The 20,204-nt window shown below is 36.4% G+C and overlaps 3 protein-coding genes across 4 annotated transcripts; 2 read left to right on the top strand and 1 right to left on the bottom strand.

Annotated features, from left to right (window-relative positions):
* Positions 1-164: 164 nt before the first annotated feature.
* LOC112058480 (engulfment and cell motility protein 1) lies at positions 165-3,591 on the bottom strand. The gene has a single exon (XM_024099344.2). It carries the CDS (start codon positions 3,452-3,454, stop codon positions 1,256-1,258), a length of 2,199 nt encoding a protein of 732 aa, XP_023955112.1. The 5' UTR covers positions 3,455-3,591; the 3' UTR covers positions 165-1,255.
* A 1,503-nt stretch (positions 3,592-5,094) lies between these two features.
* On the top strand, positions 5,095-13,298 carry LOC112058482 (spondin-1-like). Of its 2 annotated transcripts, none has more exons than XM_024099346.2 (11): positions 5,095-5,236; positions 5,981-6,173; positions 6,642-6,853; positions 7,334-7,525; positions 7,834-8,040; positions 9,696-9,953; positions 10,355-10,535; positions 10,849-10,924; positions 11,912-12,083; positions 12,666-12,780; positions 13,069-13,298. In XM_024099346.2, exons 2-11 carry the CDS (start codon positions 5,993-5,995, stop codon positions 13,149-13,151), a joined length of 1,677 nt encoding a protein of 558 aa, XP_023955114.2. In that variant the 5' UTR covers positions 5,095-5,236; positions 5,981-5,992; the 3' UTR covers positions 13,152-13,298. The 2 variants fall into 2 exon arrangements, with proteins under 2 accessions (XP_023955114.2, XP_023955113.2); XM_024099345.2 differs by having other exon boundaries at positions 10,849-10,954.
* Positions 13,299-13,972: 674 nt separating this feature from the next.
* Positions 13,973-20,118, top strand: LOC112058483 (spondin-2-like). The gene is made up of 10 exons (XM_024099347.2): positions 13,973-14,068; positions 14,728-14,904; positions 15,430-15,641; positions 16,059-16,250; positions 16,803-17,015; positions 17,137-17,391; positions 17,880-18,048; positions 18,410-18,482; positions 19,173-19,338; positions 19,927-20,118. The coding sequence occupies exons 1-10, from the start codon at positions 14,044-14,046 to the stop codon at positions 20,038-20,040; spliced, it is 1,596 nt and encodes a 531-aa protein (XP_023955115.2). The 5' UTR covers positions 13,973-14,043; the 3' UTR covers positions 20,041-20,118.
* The last annotated feature ends 86 nt before the right edge of the window (positions 20,119-20,204 follow it).

Genomic DNA, 20,204 nt, shown 5'->3' with positions numbered 1-20,204 from the left:
TCGTAAATAATATAATCGTAAATAAAGGTCATATCCACTGAGCTATCACAGCTCTTACTAATATAATATCTTATTGAATTGAATAAAACTGGAAATCCAAGTAAAGAACATCCATCTAAAAGACAAATCTTAGATAATAAGTTAGTATGTAAATGATACAACTATTTGAAATATATATTTTGTTTAATATTGTAAAATTATTGATATCTTATCTATTTATCATCTTTGGTGTCTAACTTGCTATTTTGTTAATAACATAAACATTCAACTTTAAAATGGAGTTCCAATAACATTGGTGTAAAAAGATAATAAGACACAGTCCTTTTAATACACACATAATAATAATAACTACATTTAAATTAAATTGATTATAATAATAAATGTATAATTATTAAAAATTATAACTCTACTATCACTTAACTGTTAACAGAATCTTAAACAAGTTCTTAAACAAGTTAATAATAAACAAAATACTTAATAACAATTGGTATACATAATTGAAATTAAATTTATACGGAATGAATACAATGGTCCTATAGCTTATCACTGTTTCACTTGGGTACAATTTTTGAGCTAGTTATGAGTATTTTGGCAATATATCAAAATATTTCATTCGTTTGCTTCTCATTTATTCATTCATATTGCAAAATCTATTACATTTGAGCTGAATTAAAAAGATAATGAAACAGAAAAAACATGGTTACTTAAATTAACTGCATAAGACAATTCTGTTCCATATCTGTCTATGAGTATCTAAAAGGCAACCATTAATGACTGATCTATACACTGAATGGATTGTGTTGATTGGTACACAGATGGTTATGACATGGGCATCTGGTTATTCTAAATTCATCCCCTAAGCAGAGTTCCTTTAGTAAAGTAATAATCCCAAATTGAAGTGAACTAAGTCATAGGCAGCTTGTTAATATAATTATGTTTTAAGTTACTCTATACAAATTGCAAGGCAGTAAATCACTTCATATACTTGGCCAGAGTTACCAAGGATTAATTGTTTCAGCTTACTAATGTGACTGTACCCTTATTTAATTTATATAAAGGTACAAGAGACTGGTGAAATTATTGGCTGCAGCACAATTCCAACATTCAACAATGTTTTAATCTAACCTTTTTATTTCTAATGCATTGGTGACTTGTTGTTTTACTCAGTTCTTTGTTAGTTGTGGCATATGTGTTACATATTTGTATATTTGTTTTCTGCTGTCTTCTATAAGTTACATTTATGGCACGTGTATGATTAGTTATTATCATAATAAAAATCATAATCCTCAGGTTCTGGTGGGATCTGCGGAGGATCTTGCGGTATATCTATACCCTCAGCATCAAGCAACCTGACCTTAATGTCCATAGAGAGCAGAGTTTCCAAATCATTCTCAAAAGATTTGCTTGTCATCTTTTCTTTTAACAAAGCGTTGACTCCATCTGTCCAATAATCAAAAATCTGTTCATCTGGTGCTACAAAGTCTAAGGATGGAACTTCAGCAGCCTTTAGTATGAGGGAAAATGCCAAATGTGGACTGCTTATTTTTCCTTTCAAATCCTTCATATGTGGGCATTCTTTACCAACAACAACACATTTAATATCTGCAACAGCTAGCTTGGTCCCCAATTCTTCCAAACTTGGTGTACTTTTCTCGTCACACTCCCCATAGTGCAGTATTTTGTGATTCGGTGATAATCGAACAAACCAAAATCTGTCTTTTCTATTAATTTTCATATACTTCTTAAACCTTGTGCCGCCAACCAAAACTCCCAGTCTTTGCTGCTGGATGAGATCAATAATTTCAGGGGTTATTTTCTCTTTTAACTCTACTATTGGTCTTGCATGAGACTCCCACACTTCCCTGTTAGTGCGTTCTTGCTGCCATAAATGTGTTATTTCATTGTAGGTCAATTCTTTGATCTTTTGTTTGAACTTATCAAAACTTTTTGGGGATGAAGCTAGAGCCCTAATTATCTGCTCTCTAACAACACTCAGGACTTTGATAAAATCTTCTGTTGTAGCTCTCATTTCTTTCCATGTCTTGTTAAGTATTACTATACAAATGCAAAAAAGTTCCTCAAATGGATGATCATGAGTGAAAAATAGGGGATGATATGTCTGTCCCTGTTCACTTGGTGTTTCTCCAATATGCAGGATGTCACATAAGAGCTTCACTAATTCTACGCTAGTTTTACCGAATGGACATTCCTGCTCATCTGCCCTACAGCTGTTTCGTAAAACAATCTTAGTGTAATCTTCTCGTTGGTTTCTAGCAAAGTACAGCATGCAATCTAATGCTAGGATGCCTGGTGGTGTCTCGTTGAAGTCTTTAATAGGATCAATTTCACATTTGAAACCAAGCTTTTTGAAGTCTTTAGACAGGCTGCCTGTTTGACGTCGGGTCGTAACTTCAATGTTGGTGTTATTGTCATTTTCAAAAGCAAACTTTCTGAGTTCCTTAATTTTTTCCTGTGATTCTTGTTCTTGGCTATCCGCTCTCGTTCGCATTTTAGTCTCCAATAAACCTAATATTAAAGTTTGTAAAACATAAAGCTGATGTGCTAGCTCAGTTCCCAAGCCTTCTTTTGATACATGTTTTGTGATAAGATTGTCATAAATCTTATTTCTGACCTGTTTTGAACACAATGTAGCAGATATGGCCTTCTTTTTTGTCAAGTCTGCTTTTGAAAATATTGCATTAATTAGTGCTATAGCATTTTGTTGTATAATAATATCCTGATTCTCTAAATGTGAAATGAGACTTGGTATTGTTATTTCTTTTTCAACATGGGAATTCTTTCCGGAGCTATTGAGAACAATATTCTCGAGAATAGAGAGGCACGATTGAATTATCTTCGGGTCTTGTGCATTTGTTTGGTTGCTTACAAAACTGACGACTTTATTTATAAACTGATTCTGTAAGATATCCCAAGATATTATACCGTGGTCCATGAGTTCGACAAACGTAACTAAGGCATACTTGAAGCTGTCTCCTTTAAACTTTCCTGACTCTATATTGTGTATGATTAGAGACAAACCTTTTTTGTTGATAAACTCCAGAGCGAACGTGAGATCGCTGCTAACGGTGGATAGTTTAGTTAGCGCAACAGTCTGTTCGGCTTCCGTGCCCGTGTTGATCTTCGCCAGTATGTCTTGAACCGTCTTAGCAGGGGATTGCTCTAGTCGCAAAACTGAACCGTTCTTGATTTCGTTACGATTTTTTTCGGTGATGTAATTCTGATTGTTGCTTTCGGAGAACTGTAAAGCATAGTTGACGGGATCGGGAAGACCCCACGCCTTGCATAGGAGCTGAATAATACTGGAGAGAGGCTGACTCTGGTCGAATTCAATTAACTGTGGCACCTTGTCGTGGGCATTGAGCATTTCCACCGCAATCTTTAAAATGGTTGAGTCTTTCGTCGCCGACGGCATTTTTATTGGCTTCATAGACATTTATTCACCATTTGACAAACACTTCCTTGACACGAACGCGCCTCCAATAAATCAGAATTTATAATTTTGTCCAAAAAGGCAAACCTCAATTTATTCAATCAACATTCAACAACAAATATTTTTTTTTGTCCTAAACCCCAAAGATAAAAACATCCTTTCATCCTATTTTAATTAGTCTGTGGTTTTTATCATAGAGTAGGAGAAAACCGAAAATTTCTGAAATCGGAAATTGAAAAATCTTCAACAGGAAGTTGTATAAAGCACTAATTTCTCTAAGTCCGGTTTTTCTACATCCCTAATTTTAGGTCCTATGTTGATTATGAAAGAGATAGGACTTTCCTTTCCCCTCCACATTTATATTTTTCTCACGAATAGAAAAAATACACAAATTCAAAAAATCAAACCAGCATAAAGCTTTGTTCTGAGTCAAAGGTCTGATTCATTTCATTTGTCGTCTGTAGAGTAAGATGTGTTTTATTCACAGACTAGCTGACGCCGCGCGGTTTCACCCGCGTGGTTCTCGTTCAGTGGCGTAGCGTGCCTTGGAGGGGCCCTGTAACAAAATAAGTTGAGGGGCCTAAATCAAGGACAAAAGGAACAACAATGCTCGTTTAAAACAAATATGACAGTTACTACCTAGGACAGTGACCTTTATAATATGATGTTTTCGACTTTTGGGCGCACGCCAAAGATTAAATTAATTTAGAGCCGCACGCTTACCAAAAAAGAGACTAAAGAAAGAGAGAGAGAGACGCTTGAAAAAAGAGATTGTGGATTACCTACATTTTACTCGTTTTTGCTTTCACACGTAAGGGGCCTCTGTAGTTCGGGGTCCCTGTATCATTGATACGGTTGATACGGCGGTAGCTACGCCCCAGTTCCCGTTCCCATACAAATAAGGGGATACTATAAATAGCCTTCCTCGATAAATGGGCTATCTACCACTTAAATAATTCTTTAAATCGGACCAATAAAATAATAATAAAAAATAATAAATGATTTATTGAGCAAAAAAAAAATAGTTCCTGAGATTAGCGCGTTCAAACAAACAAACAAACTCTTCAGCTTTATAATATTAGTATAGAACTAGGGGACGCCCGCGACTTCGTCCGCGTGAAACCTTACTACTATCCTATACTACTTTCACTCACAGCTACCCTACCATACAGGGGATGACCCCTACCCTACCCTTACTCCCTAATAATATAGTATTGGTGAAAGAATTTTCAGAAAAGCTTAAGTGATTTACATCAGTTTTTTTTATATTTAAGCCTGACCCAGGACTCGAACCCGACTTAGTGATCCACATAGCCTAATCTTTTGCAGTTTTTACCAACGACGCAGTGTAAATATTTCATTGTACCTACCTAAAATATTTTAAAATGTGCACGAAATACACGCGATAATGCCGGAGATTTATAGAATGCACTCGTACGAAAGTATAGCTTATTTAGCCAGTCTTCACAGTACACACTACGTTATCTTCATTTTTTTCTTTTTGATCAAAATAGGCAAGAGTATCGCAAGTCTGCAGCTCGGTTGTGCAGTTTCGGTCGTGTGAACCGGGCATTTTAGTCCACAAGATAATTAATTATTCCCGTACTAATTGCCTCAATAACAGATGAGGTCAACTTTCTAGGGTTTTATTAATTTAATGAAAGGCAACACGACTAGTTATTTGATATCCTAAGGGCATTTCTGTTATAATTACTGCATTTTGTTCTGTGGTGTTCATTATTGCATAGCGTTCGTTATGATCACTACAAAATTAATCCTAAAGCTGTAAGTTATTTTTTTATTTACTCGCTATATACCTACCACTCTATATGTAAATTCCCATCCCAGAAGTGACCGTCTGTGAGTTACGTCTGTTTTTGTCAAATTCTCTATTATTTACACGATACTAAAACAATCAAACATTTTTAAATTTCCGTCATGTCTGTCTGTCTTTCTGTTTGTCCTGGCTGAACCAATTTTAATGGGAATCTCACTAAAAGATAGAGGATCCTATGGAGCAACATAATTATGGGCTATTTTTTATTCTGAAAAATACATGGTTCCCGTGGGATTTCTTAATAACAGAATTTCACGCGTACGAAATCGCGGGAGTCAGCTAGTTTTTAATAAAAACCGTATGTATGTTTATGTTAACGAGAAACTTTGTATGGATGATTGTTAGTCTTCCACGCAAAAAACATGGATTTGGCTTAAATGTAATTCACATTAACATTTCGGCTTCTTTTAGTCACCGAAAAATCTTTGGATTCCACGGGATTTGTGAATATGGAATTGAATTTCTAGGGGATGAAGTTACGTGGTCAGGGCTCCATTGTGAGGAACCTCATCATAATACGCGCCGTCTGAAGAATCACTGCTTTCTGTATCCGACCTTTGATCCATATGCGAAAGCTTCAATGGTGTTCGTCGAAGCTTTTCGCTCTAAGACAGCAACAACAAAACGACTATTGGGACAATAACAGTTCCAAATATTTTAAGTAGGTACCTAATACAATTATTTATGTTTAGCTAAACATCATCATGGTGAAGCAGATCTCCTGGTATATTGTGCTTCTGTTGTGTATAAACAATGAGGTTTATGGTTTCCGCTGCGACAGAAAACCGTACGCAACAACCACACAATCGCAGGCCTCCGATGGACGCTTTAAGTTGATAGTGGCCGGAAGCGAGGGTACATACATTCCAGACCAACTGTATATAGGTAATGTTTCTGTATGTAATTTAACGGAATTTTACACCTTATTAGAAAAGTTAGTGTGATAAAGCTTTAACGTTTTCGATATTATATTATTTTCCGTGATTGAATTATTAAAATGCTCATCATATCGTCATGCTTATCTAAATACCAATCTATATTCAAAGATATCTACAGAAAAGAAACTTGATATTTTTGTTGAATATGTAAATATGATAGACTAGCAGACGCCTCGCAGTTTCACCTGAGGAGTTTCTATTCCCTATAATATAAACAACGCGGAGATAAAATGAACTTACAAACTAATCATTTTCGTACGCGATTTTAAAGGCGTCAACATGCTATGATTACTCGTTGCACCGATTACCGAGCGTCGTTAACACTTTGCATGGTTCAACTTACAGGCTACTCCTAAGTGCTTACAAGAACTTATTCAAAATGTATAGTAAAAAAATATGTATTAATTATTTGTAGTGAAAATAGTCGAAACAGACGACGAATCGAGATTCACGGGGTTCATGATATCTGCCGAAGGCGAAATTAAACCAGATCCAAAAAATCCTAGAAGAGCATTAGCTCTATATCCCGGAGAGTTAAGACCTCTTAACCCACTCACTGCGAAGTTTAGTGACCGTTGCTTATATTCCGTTGAGCATACCATGTCGTCTCCTAAATCTTCTGTCGAGGTAAAAATTCATTTGTTTTTCATTTGTAATTAATTTGTCTAGAAATGTAGAAATTCAATTCTTCTCACATCAAGACTAATAAGTCAATGTCAATGTAGAAATACTTGTTTCACTGATAACTCCAAAAGGATTTATAGACATAGGTTGACCGGAGCGTCATCGAAAACTAAGGAGAGGCCTTGGTACTAAATGGGATTTGTGGTAGGCTTAACAAAATTTTTCCTGACTTCTGATAAGCGTGGTTGAAATCCATGTCCGGGTGACCTAAGAAATGTGGGAAAATTTGTCCTCGACATATTTTATTAGCCTTTTACCTATCGTTTTCCACATAAGTTGACTGAAGGCTTAGTGACATAAGAAATCTGAAGAAAATTGTCCCAGATATTCAATATTCATCAGCTTATGGCCAATGATAAGACCAAACGTTTTCTATAAATTAATGTTGGCTACAAATCATGCTCTAATTGAAATTATTGGCAGGTATATTGGCAAGCTCCTCAGTCTGGAAATGGTTGTGTCACATTAAGGGCGATGGTTATCGAAAGTGATGATGTCTGGTTTGAAGACGGCGCACCATTAACCCAGATACTATGTGAGGATATGCGACAACCGGACGATGTCACGCCACAGCTGAACTATGAATGCCAGATTTGTGACGAGGCGAAGTATGAGGTGGGTAGCCACAGATATATTACTACGTATAATCTGTATACCATGAAATCATTCCCATCAGAGTCCTTCCAATTGTCATGATCCTTGCATATTCCCTTGCTTATTCCATTCTCATCAATCTTTTCATTAAAGCTCGTTGGTTTATGGTACTCTTGACCTGGCCTAGATGGTCCAGGAACGTTCACCTTAAGCCTCCCAATACACACTTGAGCAGCATACTGTGCCTCCAAAACTCCCTCTCCTATAAGGACGGACGCCTGGCCCTGTATTGACTATTGATATAGGCTGATAAGATGATGTTTTTACAGATTGCTTTCACAGGAATTTGGTCACGAAATACACATCCTCGCCTCTATCCTGAAAACGATTGGTTACCGCGATACAGTGATATGATCGGCGCCTCACATGCTGCTGATTTCATCCTATGGGCTCCTGGCTCCCTAGCCACTGATGGATTCCGGGACTTCGCAGAACATGCAAATGGCAGCAAACTAGAAGGGGAAATTAGAGAAAAGGTGATTCTAATATATTTATAGAAAATCATTAAGAATACTCGTACTTACCTTTTATTATCTTCAATACCTTAGTGTGGAACTAGTTCAGAACTTGGATTTTAATCCAAATTCTACCTTTTCAAATACTGAAACGTCACTTAAATCTAGTGACAGTCGGGCAGACTTGAAACAGTATCATTTATGGGCTGGTTATAACACCACCGGCTTTCTGGTTGTTTTATCTATACTAATATTATAAAGAGGTAAAGTTTGTAAGTTTGTAAGTTTGTCACATCTATACTAATATTATAAAGAGGTAAAGTTTGTAAGTTTGTAAGTTTGTCACATTTTTTAAATGGGGTAATCTTCGGAACTACTGGTCCGATTTCAAAAATTTTTTCACCAGTAGAATGCTACATTATCGGGGAGTGCTATAGGCTATTTTTATATTAGTATGATATATATTCGCCGAGTTAACACAGTTTTTGTCATACAGGTCGGACCGAAAATCCTCTTAAGCAGACTTATTCGCATGCGCTGCCTTAACCATTGTGTAAAATTGAAATTAATGTATGGAGGCTTTATGTATCTTTAAAAGTTCTACAAAAAAGTCCGCGACACTATATATCTATGTTCTATATATTAGCAGATAGTACCTTTTGTGTTTTTAAAATTATAAATTTTATATACTTAGGTATGCGTCATTATTTATGCTACTTAACTTAAATCCTTATCAAAATAAATTATTTAATAATCACAAGGATATTATGGAGATAAGATTTGCCCTTTATAGTATGTTAATTAGTTAAATAGTTTCGGAGATAATACAAAATTTCTAAAAGACGCAGAAATTCCGCTACATGACGCCCCGCGCTTTCAATTACGTAGTTCCCGTTCCTGTGGGAATATGGGAATCAAACATAGCCTATGACACTCGCAAATAACGTAGCTTTCTATTGGTAAAACAATCTTTCAAATCGGTCCAGTAGATCCAAAGATTATAATTTTAGCATAGAAGTCTCTATTTTCCTTTGTCATCGCACCACGCTCATAGGGCTGGACTGATTAGGGTTATTGCTAAGGGTAGGGTACGGATAGGGAAGCGTAGAGGTAGTATAGGGATAGGGTAGGGGTAGGGCCGGGGTAGGGTAGGGGTAGGCTAGGGGTAAAGGTAGGGTAGGGGTAGGGTAGAGGTACGGGTAGGATACGGAAGTGGTAGGGTAGGGGTAAGATAGGCGTGAGATAGGGATACGGGTGGGTGGAAAGGGATAGGGTACGGGGAGGGTAGGGGTAGAATGGAGGTAGGGGGTAGGTAAGGTAGGGGTAGAGTAGGGGTAAGTTTGGGGTAGGGGTAGGGTAGGGGTAGGGTGGGGGTAGGGGTAGGGGTAGGGTAGAGGTAGGAGTTGGGTAGTGGTAGGGTTGGGGTAGTGGTAGGGTAGGGTAGTGGTAGGGCAGTGTAAGGGTAGTAGTAAAGTTGACATCGAATTTTACGCGGACGAAGTCGCGGGCGTCCGCTAGTTATTAGATAAAGTTAGAAAGTGATAAAACTTGAACTTACTATCCGATCCGATGCTTGACGAACGGTGGTGAAATCTGACCTTAAAATTCCTTAATATTGCTTCCACCTATTTTTTTCTGTTTTTTTTTAAATGATTTTTTTTTCTGTTATGTTGAAGATTGGCGATGGAATCCGTACTCTGATAAAAGGCAAAGGCCATGGGTACCGTAAAATGAGCAACCCCACGTTCTCTTTCTTCCGTACGGACAAAACAAATCATCTCTTCACTGTGGCGATCGCTATTCACCCTTCCCCCGACTGGTTTCTAGGAGTGACCAGGTTTGAGTTATGCCAAGAAGATAACACATGGTTAAATGAGAGAGAGTTGAATTTGTATCCTTGGGATGCTGGAACAGACAGTGGTGTTTCTTATGAAGTGAGTATTTTTAATTGGACAGTAGACAGCGCATCCTCATCATCAGCCGATGGACGTCCATAGCTGAACATAGGCCTCTTTTGAGAATCATGCAACGGCTTTCTGTAATCTGCTTGATATCGTCGGTCCAACTAGTAGGGGGTCTACCAAAACTGCGCTTTCCGCTGCGGGATCATCGTTCCAACACCTTGAGATCCCAACATGGCAGGTTGTCGTCTAATCGTCATGATGCAGAGGATGATGTATTTCACTTTAGAATTTGGGGGTACTTACTTAATAACTGGTGTGGAAAGCTGAGACTACAAGGGCATTATCATCATACAATTTTTAATCAGACCCGCTAGGAAATATGGTTTTTTTTGTTGATAAACTTTGTTTTTAATTTTAATGTTATTATGCAGTCTCCAAATTTCGAAACGTTTCCTCAAGACGCTGTTGCCAGAGTACAAATGAGCACATATGATAAAAATTCACCTTTTTATGAAATGGACATAAAAGATTTACACCCTTTCGGTAGACTGCATATTAAGTTGATCCGAACTTATCACAGAGATTGTGAAGAACAGGAACCTGATTCTACTGGTAAGTATAGTTCATATAATGGCTTGACAATTGTATGAAATCACGTAGAAGGCTTTGCTTGAAGCCTTTGGTTTGATAAACCATAAATATTGGAAGGCACAGCTGAACAGTCATGAACAGTAAAACTTTAAAATAATTGTAATATTCATATTTCCTTAAAAAGAGCAACTGCTTAGTTTCGAGCCAATACTTCTCGGCAGAATCTTGCTTGTATGCTGTGAAGCCTACTTGAAATAAATCAATTTGGTGGTGTAGATATCAAAATATGTTTGAACATTCAGAAGTTATTTATATCTTTTTCTCAATCCAATAGAAGAAACACAAACGTCTACAGAAGAGACGACTACAGAAGGAGGCGAGGAGCCTTCTGAGCCCGAAGAGCCTTCCAGGTACCGATCCGATCTAGCCCGACGGCGGGGGTGAGGCTTAATGATTAATACAATCACCCAGACCATCAAAATACGAGAGCAAGCAAACGTCATTATAAATATCTGATGCAATAATTTCACAAGTGATACTGTATACTAATTTAGATCAACGACTCGAAGAGATTAAGACAATGCGAACAACCTATTTCTTTGAGTATCTACTAATCTTGAAAAGGTTTAGTAGACCCACTAACTGTTTCTGACCCTCATTGCAAAAATCAATGTGAATGGTCATAAAATATATCTTTTTGCGTCTTCGTAAGATAAGTTTCCTAGCTGAAACTTATCTTACGAAGATAAGATAAGTTTCAGCTAGGAAAACTTAAACAAGGCAAGTAAACCAGTCAAACCGTACCAATATTTTTAAGCACGCGACATTATATCACTGACTTATTATTTGTTTAATTATTTGGAGAGCTTGTGTTATTATTGGACCAGAATTACTATTCATACTTATTTTGAACCACATTAACTTTCGTCACCCCTTAGACCTCCTTAATCTGCCTTGTCGCAAAATCTGTTCTTAGCGGACGTCTACTAAACTACCTTCCTGCCAAATCATCGTTTGAGATGATTTGAAATTTGGCAGGTTTTCAAAATATCGTAATGAAGTGAATGAAGTGACCTTTCGCTTTTTATTTATAATTTAAGATTTATAGGTACCACACAATATTGATTTATTTGCCTTCCGACAAAGAGCTCGTGCGACATGACCGACTAAAGACCTCATGCATGTATTTAAATCGTTACTCACATCGAGCTTACTGGCCCCTGTATATGTTACCGTTAACGATTATTGCGTGTGACATTACACCTGTCTACCACTGTAAACGTCAAATGTCTGCTTAAAATAAAGAAAATACCGTAATGCCCAGTTATTCCCTGGTAATATCAACATTTGATCTAATATTTAAAAATTTAAAATGCTAAAAGGTTTGCCATTTATAGTGAAGCCCCAATAGTGACTGATCCTGACTCATCGGAAGACTGCCCGATGTCTCAATGGCAAGAATGGAGTCCCTGCGACGGCAATTGTGACAATGGAAGACTTCATGGGTACAAGTGGAGAGAGAGGTACCATCTTGTGGACGGTATTGCTGTTGAGAAGTATGATCCAGATGTAAGAATTGCTTTGATTTTATATTCCTGTGTAGATTTCTCTCTTACTTTCTCTTGTTAGGCCCTTTTCTACACTTAACCAGGTTGTTGACTGCTGTGCGTGGGTTCAGGTTCTACTGGACTACTCCATCATGCATATCCAACCGTGCTCGCTCCAGAAAAAGATAGTTATAGAAGGTTCGTTGTTATTGGTCGATTTGTCTTCACGCATGTTAGTAGGCGACTGGGCCGCCGATAGTCGTATGGATTGTTACTGAGGAACAAATGTAAGCTGTAAAAGTAGGTATTATGTTGCTTTTAATAAAGACTAGATAGGTACCATTTTTTGTATCAGTTTGGTATAAGTGTTTGGTTAGGTTAGGTTAGGTAGGTCCAATTAATTTTAGCTTGTGCGACTACGAAGTATGAAATTCTAAATTTGAACCGAAAAAAATCATTATCTACATTTACTTCCTTCCAAATATTTTCAGTAGCAGCCAGGGGTCGGTTTCTTTTTTGTCTGTTGTCACTGTTTGTTCTGATTCACCTCCGTGCTCTGGATAGCACGAATCATCTCCTTAATAAATATCAATGTTCCTTCCAGGCGGATCCATCGACAAAAAAAGAAGTGCCGCGATTTTGCAAGAACCACTACGAAGATTTTGAGCGGGACGAATGTGAAGACGACTGTGAAGCCGAGGAAAAGGAAGACTTGATATGTACGTAATTATTAGACAGAATTCATAATACTTAGTACAAGTACCTACCTACTGCCATACAAAAAAAACTGAAGTCGCTACTGTATGTACGGTACGGTATTTGACCACTAAAAAAATTAAATACCTTTTAAAATAAAATAAAAAATATCGGGATATTTGTAAATAAGGTTAAGCATTTACAAAAATAATCAAAAAAATTTAACGTAATTATTTAAAAAAGAAAGTATAATTTTAAGTTTCTTACCTTCATTATATCCATTAAATTCATTTTCTGTTATTATTTTTCAGCTGAAAGACGAATTATGGAACCAGTAGCGCCCGGCCATTCTTGGACCTCTAAAAGGCATTTATCCAAACGGAGATATTTATAAAAACAAATATATTTTTAAAAAAACGATTCTTAAGTAGGTTCTTGTGTAAATTAATTAAGAAAATTTATTGTAAGAATATGTAATTTAAAATTTAAGATTAATAGGTATGTATTATATAAAGTGTAGTATAATAAATAAACTTTTTGAATTTTCTTTTGTTTATCATTTAATTAATCATACTAAGTAGGTAGACAGTTGTCTCTTTTCCTATCCTACTGGAAAATACCTACTTCCAGAGATTAACGCATTTAAACAAACCAAACCAACTCTTCTGCAATAAAATATCTATACTAATATTATATAAAGAAAGATTTGATTGTTTGTTTGTTTGCATTGAATAGGCTCCAAAACCACTGAACCGATTTAAAAAAAATCATTTACTGTTGATGAAACTACACTATCCTCGGATGCTATAGGCTATATTTCCCCGTATTTCTACGGGAACAGGAACTACGCGGGTGAAACTGCGTGGCGTCTGCGACAAGCTGCCTCAACTGGTGACAGAAGGGCTGGCACATTTTTCGAGCAAAGGATCAGCTTGGCTGTCCAAAACGGAAATACAGCCAGTATTCTTGCCACCATTCCACGTGGGCATGATTTGTATATTAGGATAGCTAGCTTAAGTTTCCTATGCAATTTTTTATTCATATTCAATAGGTCATCTACCTACGAGTACCTTCCTCATCTCATTAGATACATAAATAGGAACAGCTTAGTACCCACAACCATTTAAAACGTTCGCATCATTGCAATGAACATTAAAACGTAGGTGTAATCCAACACGTCAGCGAACTAAGTTCTTAATTAGCTCAAATTCAGTCGGCAAGCGACAATTGACCGACATACTCCAGTTAATCTTCTAGTGTTACGTGATTCAAGTTTCATCTGTGAAATGAAAACCAGACTCAATATTTCTGGTGAGTACTCGTATTAAATGACGACTTTTGTCTTACAGTCAGTTGCACAGTGGTGTCCACAAAGTGCTTAACTAGGCTATGCACTATTATCATTATCAACCCATATTCGGCTCACTGCTGCGCTCGAGTCACCTCTCAGAATGAGAGGGGTTAGGCCAAATAACCCACCACGCTGGCCCAAGGCTGAGTGGTAGACTTCACACACGCAGAGAATTAAGAAAATTCTCTGGTATGCATATTTCTTCACGATGTTTTCCTTCACCGTTTGAGACACGTTATATTTAATTTCTTAAAATGCACACAACTGAAAAGTTGGAGGTGCATGCCCCGGACCGGATTCGAACCCACACCCTCCGGAATCGGAGGCAGATATGTCATATCCACTGGGCTATCACGGCTCTGTATATGATGTATACGCTATACGAATACGCTGATTTCGTTGTACCAGTTTAATTAAGACTATTGTCTCGCAATATAATGAAGATTACACAAACAATAGTTTTTGGTTACGCACACGTTAACGAAAAATAATTAATTTATTGTATGTTTTTTTTTTATTTCTGTAAGAGGAAATTTTTTGGGCCAAATTTATTAGCCTGCCAATCCGTCACTGTTGAAAGGGATTTATATGGTAAGACTACGGTTTTTTATTTTTCTAGGATATTACAAACAATTGATTTGCTGGTTGGTTGTTCTTCGGGTATGTGGTTGCGATGAGGTATGCGACCGCCGACCGCTGGGAACCAAGACGGAGCCGCTACCACCTGACAACCGGTTCCAAATTGAAATCCTAGATATTTATAATAATCAGTATATTCCAAACAAAAACTACACCGGTATGGCACTTTTCTATAATAAATCTAGCTGATCTGGCAAACGTTTTTCTGCCTTTATTTCATATGAAAATAAAATTGCGCTAAAAATATGGAATATAGGATAGTGAAAAGATTTTTTTTAAATTATGTAGAGCCATGATTTTGTATAAATCATAGATGTACATTAAGTAAGTAGGTGATATTGTGTAGTTTGTTATACTTATATGAAATGAGATTTTAATATGTGTTTGTAATTTGGGCCAACGATATTTCTAGATACCTATCGTTTGATGTATCAAGTCGATGTGCGCCGTCTTACCCCAACCCTTGGCTCTCTTGTAGTATGGTAAAGTGGACACATTTTCATCTACATCAGTTCATCTACACGCAATATAATTTTTTATAGCTCACTGTACAGGCCCATCCCATCAACAATCATGGAACTAATAATAGTCAATGTAAAAATTAACAACGAACAACTAAAAAAACACAGTTTTTACATTGTTATAAGAAACAAATTATTGGAGGTTTGACTAAAAATTTCAGTGCGTTTATTTTCAATGGATGGAGTATCCACATTCATTGCTTTTACAATATCGGCGCGTGGCGACACTAAGCCAAACGAAAGGAATCACCGAAAGCCAATTCCACTGAGTCCGGGACAAATACGACCCTATCCCGACTCGCACGCCGTTTGGAGTTCTATTTGTGAGAACACGGTTATTCAAAAGGATGTCACAGCAAAAACTTCTGTGCAGGTAAACAAATGTCGTTAATTAAATCGGTAACGTAGGTTGGCAACTTGCCATTTACATAGGTACATAGCCCTACCTACGAGTACTAAGTAGAATCCAAAATATGTGGTCGAAATCAGGTAAATACAAGTAAATATCATAACTTTTTAAAGATTTTTCTTGATTATATGCAACCTCCTTTTGTGGTTTACATACAGTTGTAGTTTAAACATCGTCCATCTCTATAGGTATCATCCAAACTAAGGTTCCCAATTTTTTAGTCACCTGGACATAACTCTCTAATAAACAGCGGTTACGTCCTAGACTTCTGGCAAAGCTTGTTCAAACCGAATGTTGACGTTTCTGTAAGCGTTATAATATGAGCGTTTCTCTATGACAACCAAATAAAGCAGTTCTTCTATTTGTTTAATCATATTTTAGGTGGAATGGCGAGCACCACCCAAAGACCAGAAATGCGTGACGATATACGTAGTCCTGGCCGTTGTGCCGGACGTGTGGTACAACTATGAGGGTCCTCTGTCAAAGCAGGTGTGTGAGGATCGCCGCAACATGGAGGACATGCAACCCATGGAGAATGGCAACTGCGAAGTGTGCGAAGACGCACAGTACTTGGTAGGATGTATTTTCGTTGTTGTTCAAATTACTTTACTTACTTTAATTTGTTTTTAAAATAATATAAACTCGTCAACATCATCAGAAGCATATTTTAATAGGGCCAGACTTGTAGCTTATAAAGTTTTTTTAATAGAGCAAAACAAAACAAAGATAATTGAAATCAGTCGAGATGATTTTTGAGTTCTAGTGAGATATTGACACGTTGTTAACATTGGGGCATTCCCTATCTAAGAAAGATTAAATTCGTTATATCTTAAAATTCGTTAAATCTGATAATGAAATCATTTTAGCTAATATTGGAAAATATTTGGTCACATCCATTAACTTATCTTTCCTAAACCCTAGCTTAGTTTATGTTTAGCTGAGCCAGCTCTAAGCTGTCGTCAGATCCATATAGCCTAGGCTCAAATGCTGTTTTACCAAGTCCAAGGATCAAGGAGTTAAGGAAGTAAAAACCTAGGTTGGACTTAGTCAACTGCTGTTGCTAATGCGAATTAGCTCCATATTAAATGTTAGTGAGCTTATTGATAACAAGTTACCTCATTTCAGCTGACTTTCGAAGGCATTTGGTCTTGTCACACCCATCCACTGCTCTTCCCAAAACACGAGCTTGCAGCGTCGCCTCACTTCAGCGACGTGGTAGGAGCTTCGCACAATAAAAACTATAACGTGTTCAAAGTCTACTCCGATGCGAGTGAGGCGTTGAAAATGTTGGCGGAACAAGGAAATACAACCAAATTGGAAATGGAAATGATAAATCTGGTATGTTAAATTTAATATTGTTATGGTCATTCATAGAGTTCTGTATACAATTTAGTGGTGTCTATCTTGCAAGGTAATTCGCTTATGGCTTGGCTGCTAAATTTATTTATTTCTAAATTAGGTTGGTGTCTCCGTCCGTACTGTGATAAAAGCTTCAGGACAACCGCGACCAAACATGGTGACGCACTCCATATTTCGCGTGAGCAGGGAGCATCATCTGGTGTCACTTGTCACGGCCATAATTCCATCCCCTGACTGGTTCCTCGGTGTATCCAATATGGAGCTGTGCGAGGTTAATACCAACAAGTGGGCAACAAATTTAACACTGAATCTTTATCCACTAGATGCTGGAACTGATAGTGGAATAAAGTTTGACGTAAGTAGATTCTCTTGACTGGAATGAGATAGCCGAAGATTTAAAATTTATTATTTAAATTCAATGTATATAATTCAAAATACATATCCAACCGAAATAGTGTTTTTTTTTAAATAAAAGAATATTTGCCATATCTTTTATAATATGACCGATACTCCCGTTACCCTCCAGTTCCAACTAGTCGGGAAAGATTGTGCTAGGAGTGGGTACGACAATAGACCAACGGGGCGGGGATCGAACCACCAGCCCTCGGTGATGAATCCAATTGTTCTTACTGTTGAGCTATTACTCCTCGGTGATGAATCCAACCGTTCTTACTGTTGAGCTATTGAAGTTATAATATATATTTAAATGCTCGGTGATCCACCTCAGAGCATAGAGGCGCAGTTTTCTCAGAAGTTAATAATCAATTATACATTTGTAACTGCTACTTGGTTTACTCACGTTTACTTGGTTTACTATACTAACAATTGGTCTCAAATTTATAGTCACCAAATGAAGACACAATGCCACCAAAGCCTATATCCTCGGCAGTGATAAACAAATCGGTATCAAAAGAGCAGTTCAAACCGTTCGCCAGATTACATTTCAACCTCATGAGGACGTACCCAACTATTGATTGTGAGACATCCACGACCGTATACGAGTTTACTGACAGTAAGTTTAAATCACAATAGTACCTGTAAATAGTATAATCTGAATAGGTAATAGTTTTTTTTTAATTCAGTGACAAACTGTCCCTTTACTGCGATCTCACCGTGATAAGTGACAAAATAATCTAGAACATTTAGATACCGAGAGCGAGCACACTTAGAAGGTGGTATGGGTGAGGGTGGTATTTTGAACTGTTAAGTGAAGTGTATTTTTGTTGTTAACACTGAGCATGCATAATTATAATTGTACCTACATGCAAGAATCTTTATTAGGAATCTTATGGAATCAAAATACTTAATGAAAATAACAGAATATGTAATTCAAGTGGGTAATTTAAAAATTTGGGTAAAATGCACTATTTCAGATGAAGAAAAGCCAGAAGTGAGTATCCACTATGTACCAAGTGAAATATCGCCGACTACTGCACCGCCTCCAACGTAAGTTCAATTTATATCTATACCTACTAATATTATAAAGCTGAAGAGTTTGTTTGATTGAACACGCTAATCTTAGGAACTAGTACATATTATGTACTAGTTCCTAAGATTATAAAAATATTTTCAAGGAAAGTTAAAAATGGATTTTGAGGAATCTGTGAAGATTAATTTATGAATTTACCTACGCAACATTATTTCAATAAACATTAAACTATGAATACGATTTTATTAGGTATACCTAAGAAGATGTTAATAATAATTATTATTTTGAAGTATAGTTTGTTAGTAACTAAAATAAAATATTAAACAGTATTAAACACAGTAAGGTAATGAGCTAAAGCAATCTTTTCTAGAGAATGTGCGGTACATACGGTTTATACCGCACATTCTCTAGAAAAGATTGCTTTAGGTGACATAGTCCATAAAAGGTAGGTATATAATATACCTACCTTTTATGGACTATGTCAGCTATTATGGACTACCGGAATTTCTCAAATAACTTTCGCTTTATCTCTTTTACTAGTGGCAGTGGTCCATATATCGCACACCTAAACTATACTATTATTACCATAAATTAGGTAGATCTTTAGAGTGATATCTATAAATTCAATATTTATTGTTAACTTCGAATAGACTACACAATACTTGTGGATTTCTTTTTTATTATTAAGTTTGCGAATATTTTTCTAGTGAGGAATTTTCTCCGGATCCGGATACCTCGGAAGAGTGCCCTATGACAGCATGGGAGGAGTGGGAACCATGCGCGGGAGAATGTATTGACAACGTTTACATCGGGTATAAAACACGTTCTCGCTACTACTTGGTAGATGGCGTAGCTGTCGGCAAGGATCTAGATGTAAGATTCTCGAAATTAAGATAATGAATGACGTCATGATTGAAATAATGACCATCATGGCTGACAGACGTTTTGGCTCGTATTGTCAAAAATATTTAAAAATTAAAATTTTCACGTTATATCTCAGAAAAATATGATTATTTTTTCAATCTAGTAGAACGATAATGAACAATTTAAAATTAAAAAAAGGGTCAACTAGCCTATTATGTCGTCGCATGCATCTTCAGCTTTATGAAGATGCATGCCACGATTATTCATTTTTAAGATTTCCGTGGTAATATCAATACAATAAAAAAAAATAAGACGCAAGGTATATCTACTTTTCTATTTAGTTTCGTTATTTTTAAATAATTAACTAGTTTTGTTTTTACAACTTTGTCTCGATTATCTAAAAACAAGACTTCGACATCAACTATTTAAATTAGTTTTCATTAAATAGAAAGAAAAATACAATATCATTTTCTATATACTCGTATGTTAAATAAGTAATGTTTACATTTTAAAAAAAGTACATAATTATTGATAATGTATAAAATAATAAATAAAGAACAGATAAAGTTAAAAAAAACTCAATTTTAATGTTGTCAGGGTCCAGACGTTGAAGTCCCTGAAGAATGCTTCAATAAATACTCAGACCACGAAACGGCACCGTGTGAAGAAGAATGTGAGGAAGAAGAAACAGTAATTCGTTATAGCAACTAATTTTATTTATAGTAAATAATAAATAAATCATATTTTTACAATAGGTTACAGTTTAGTAATAAAATATGTTTTTTAAATAAGTGATTAATTTATTTTTGTCGTATTATGTACATTTATATGTGATAGCCCTGTGGATATGACGTCTGCTTTCTGATTCGAAAGTG

Source organism: Bicyclus anynana, chromosome 9 (genome assembly GCF_947172395.1).
Source record: "Bicyclus anynana chromosome 9, ilBicAnyn1.1, whole genome shotgun sequence".
NCBI lineage: Eukaryota > Metazoa > Arthropoda > Insecta > Lepidoptera > Nymphalidae > Bicyclus > Bicyclus anynana.
Note: the sequence above shows the minus strand (reverse complement) of the source record. Positions and strands in the feature narration are given on the sequence as shown.

Excerpts from the sequence above, each read along its gene's own strand:
- LOC112058480 (XM_024099344.2), bottom strand. The coding sequence starts at position 3,454 with ATGTCTATGAAGCCAATAAAAATGCCGTCGGCGACGAAAGACTCAACC.
- LOC112058483 (XM_024099347.2), top strand. The coding sequence starts at position 14,044 with ATGAAAACCAGACTCAATATTTCTG. Across the intron at positions 14,905-15,429 it reads TCCAAACAAAAACTACACCG|TGCGTTTATTTTCAATGGAT; the intron begins GTATGGCACTTT and ends TAAAAATTTCAG. Across the intron at positions 16,251-16,802 it reads GCGAAGACGCACAGTACTTG|CTGACTTTCGAAGGCATTTG; the intron begins GTAGGATGTATT and ends ACCTCATTTCAG.
- LOC112058482 (XM_024099345.2), top strand. The coding sequence starts at position 5,993 with ATGGTGAAGCAGATCTCCTGGTATATTGTGCTTCTGTTGTGTATAAAC. Across the intron at positions 7,526-7,833 it reads GTGACGAGGCGAAGTATGAG|ATTGCTTTCACAGGAATTTG; the intron begins GTGGGTAGCCAC and ends ATGTTTTTACAG. Across the intron at positions 10,536-10,848 it reads ACAGGAACCTGATTCTACTG|AAGAAACACAAACGTCTACA; the intron begins GTAAGTATAGTT and ends TCAATCCAATAG.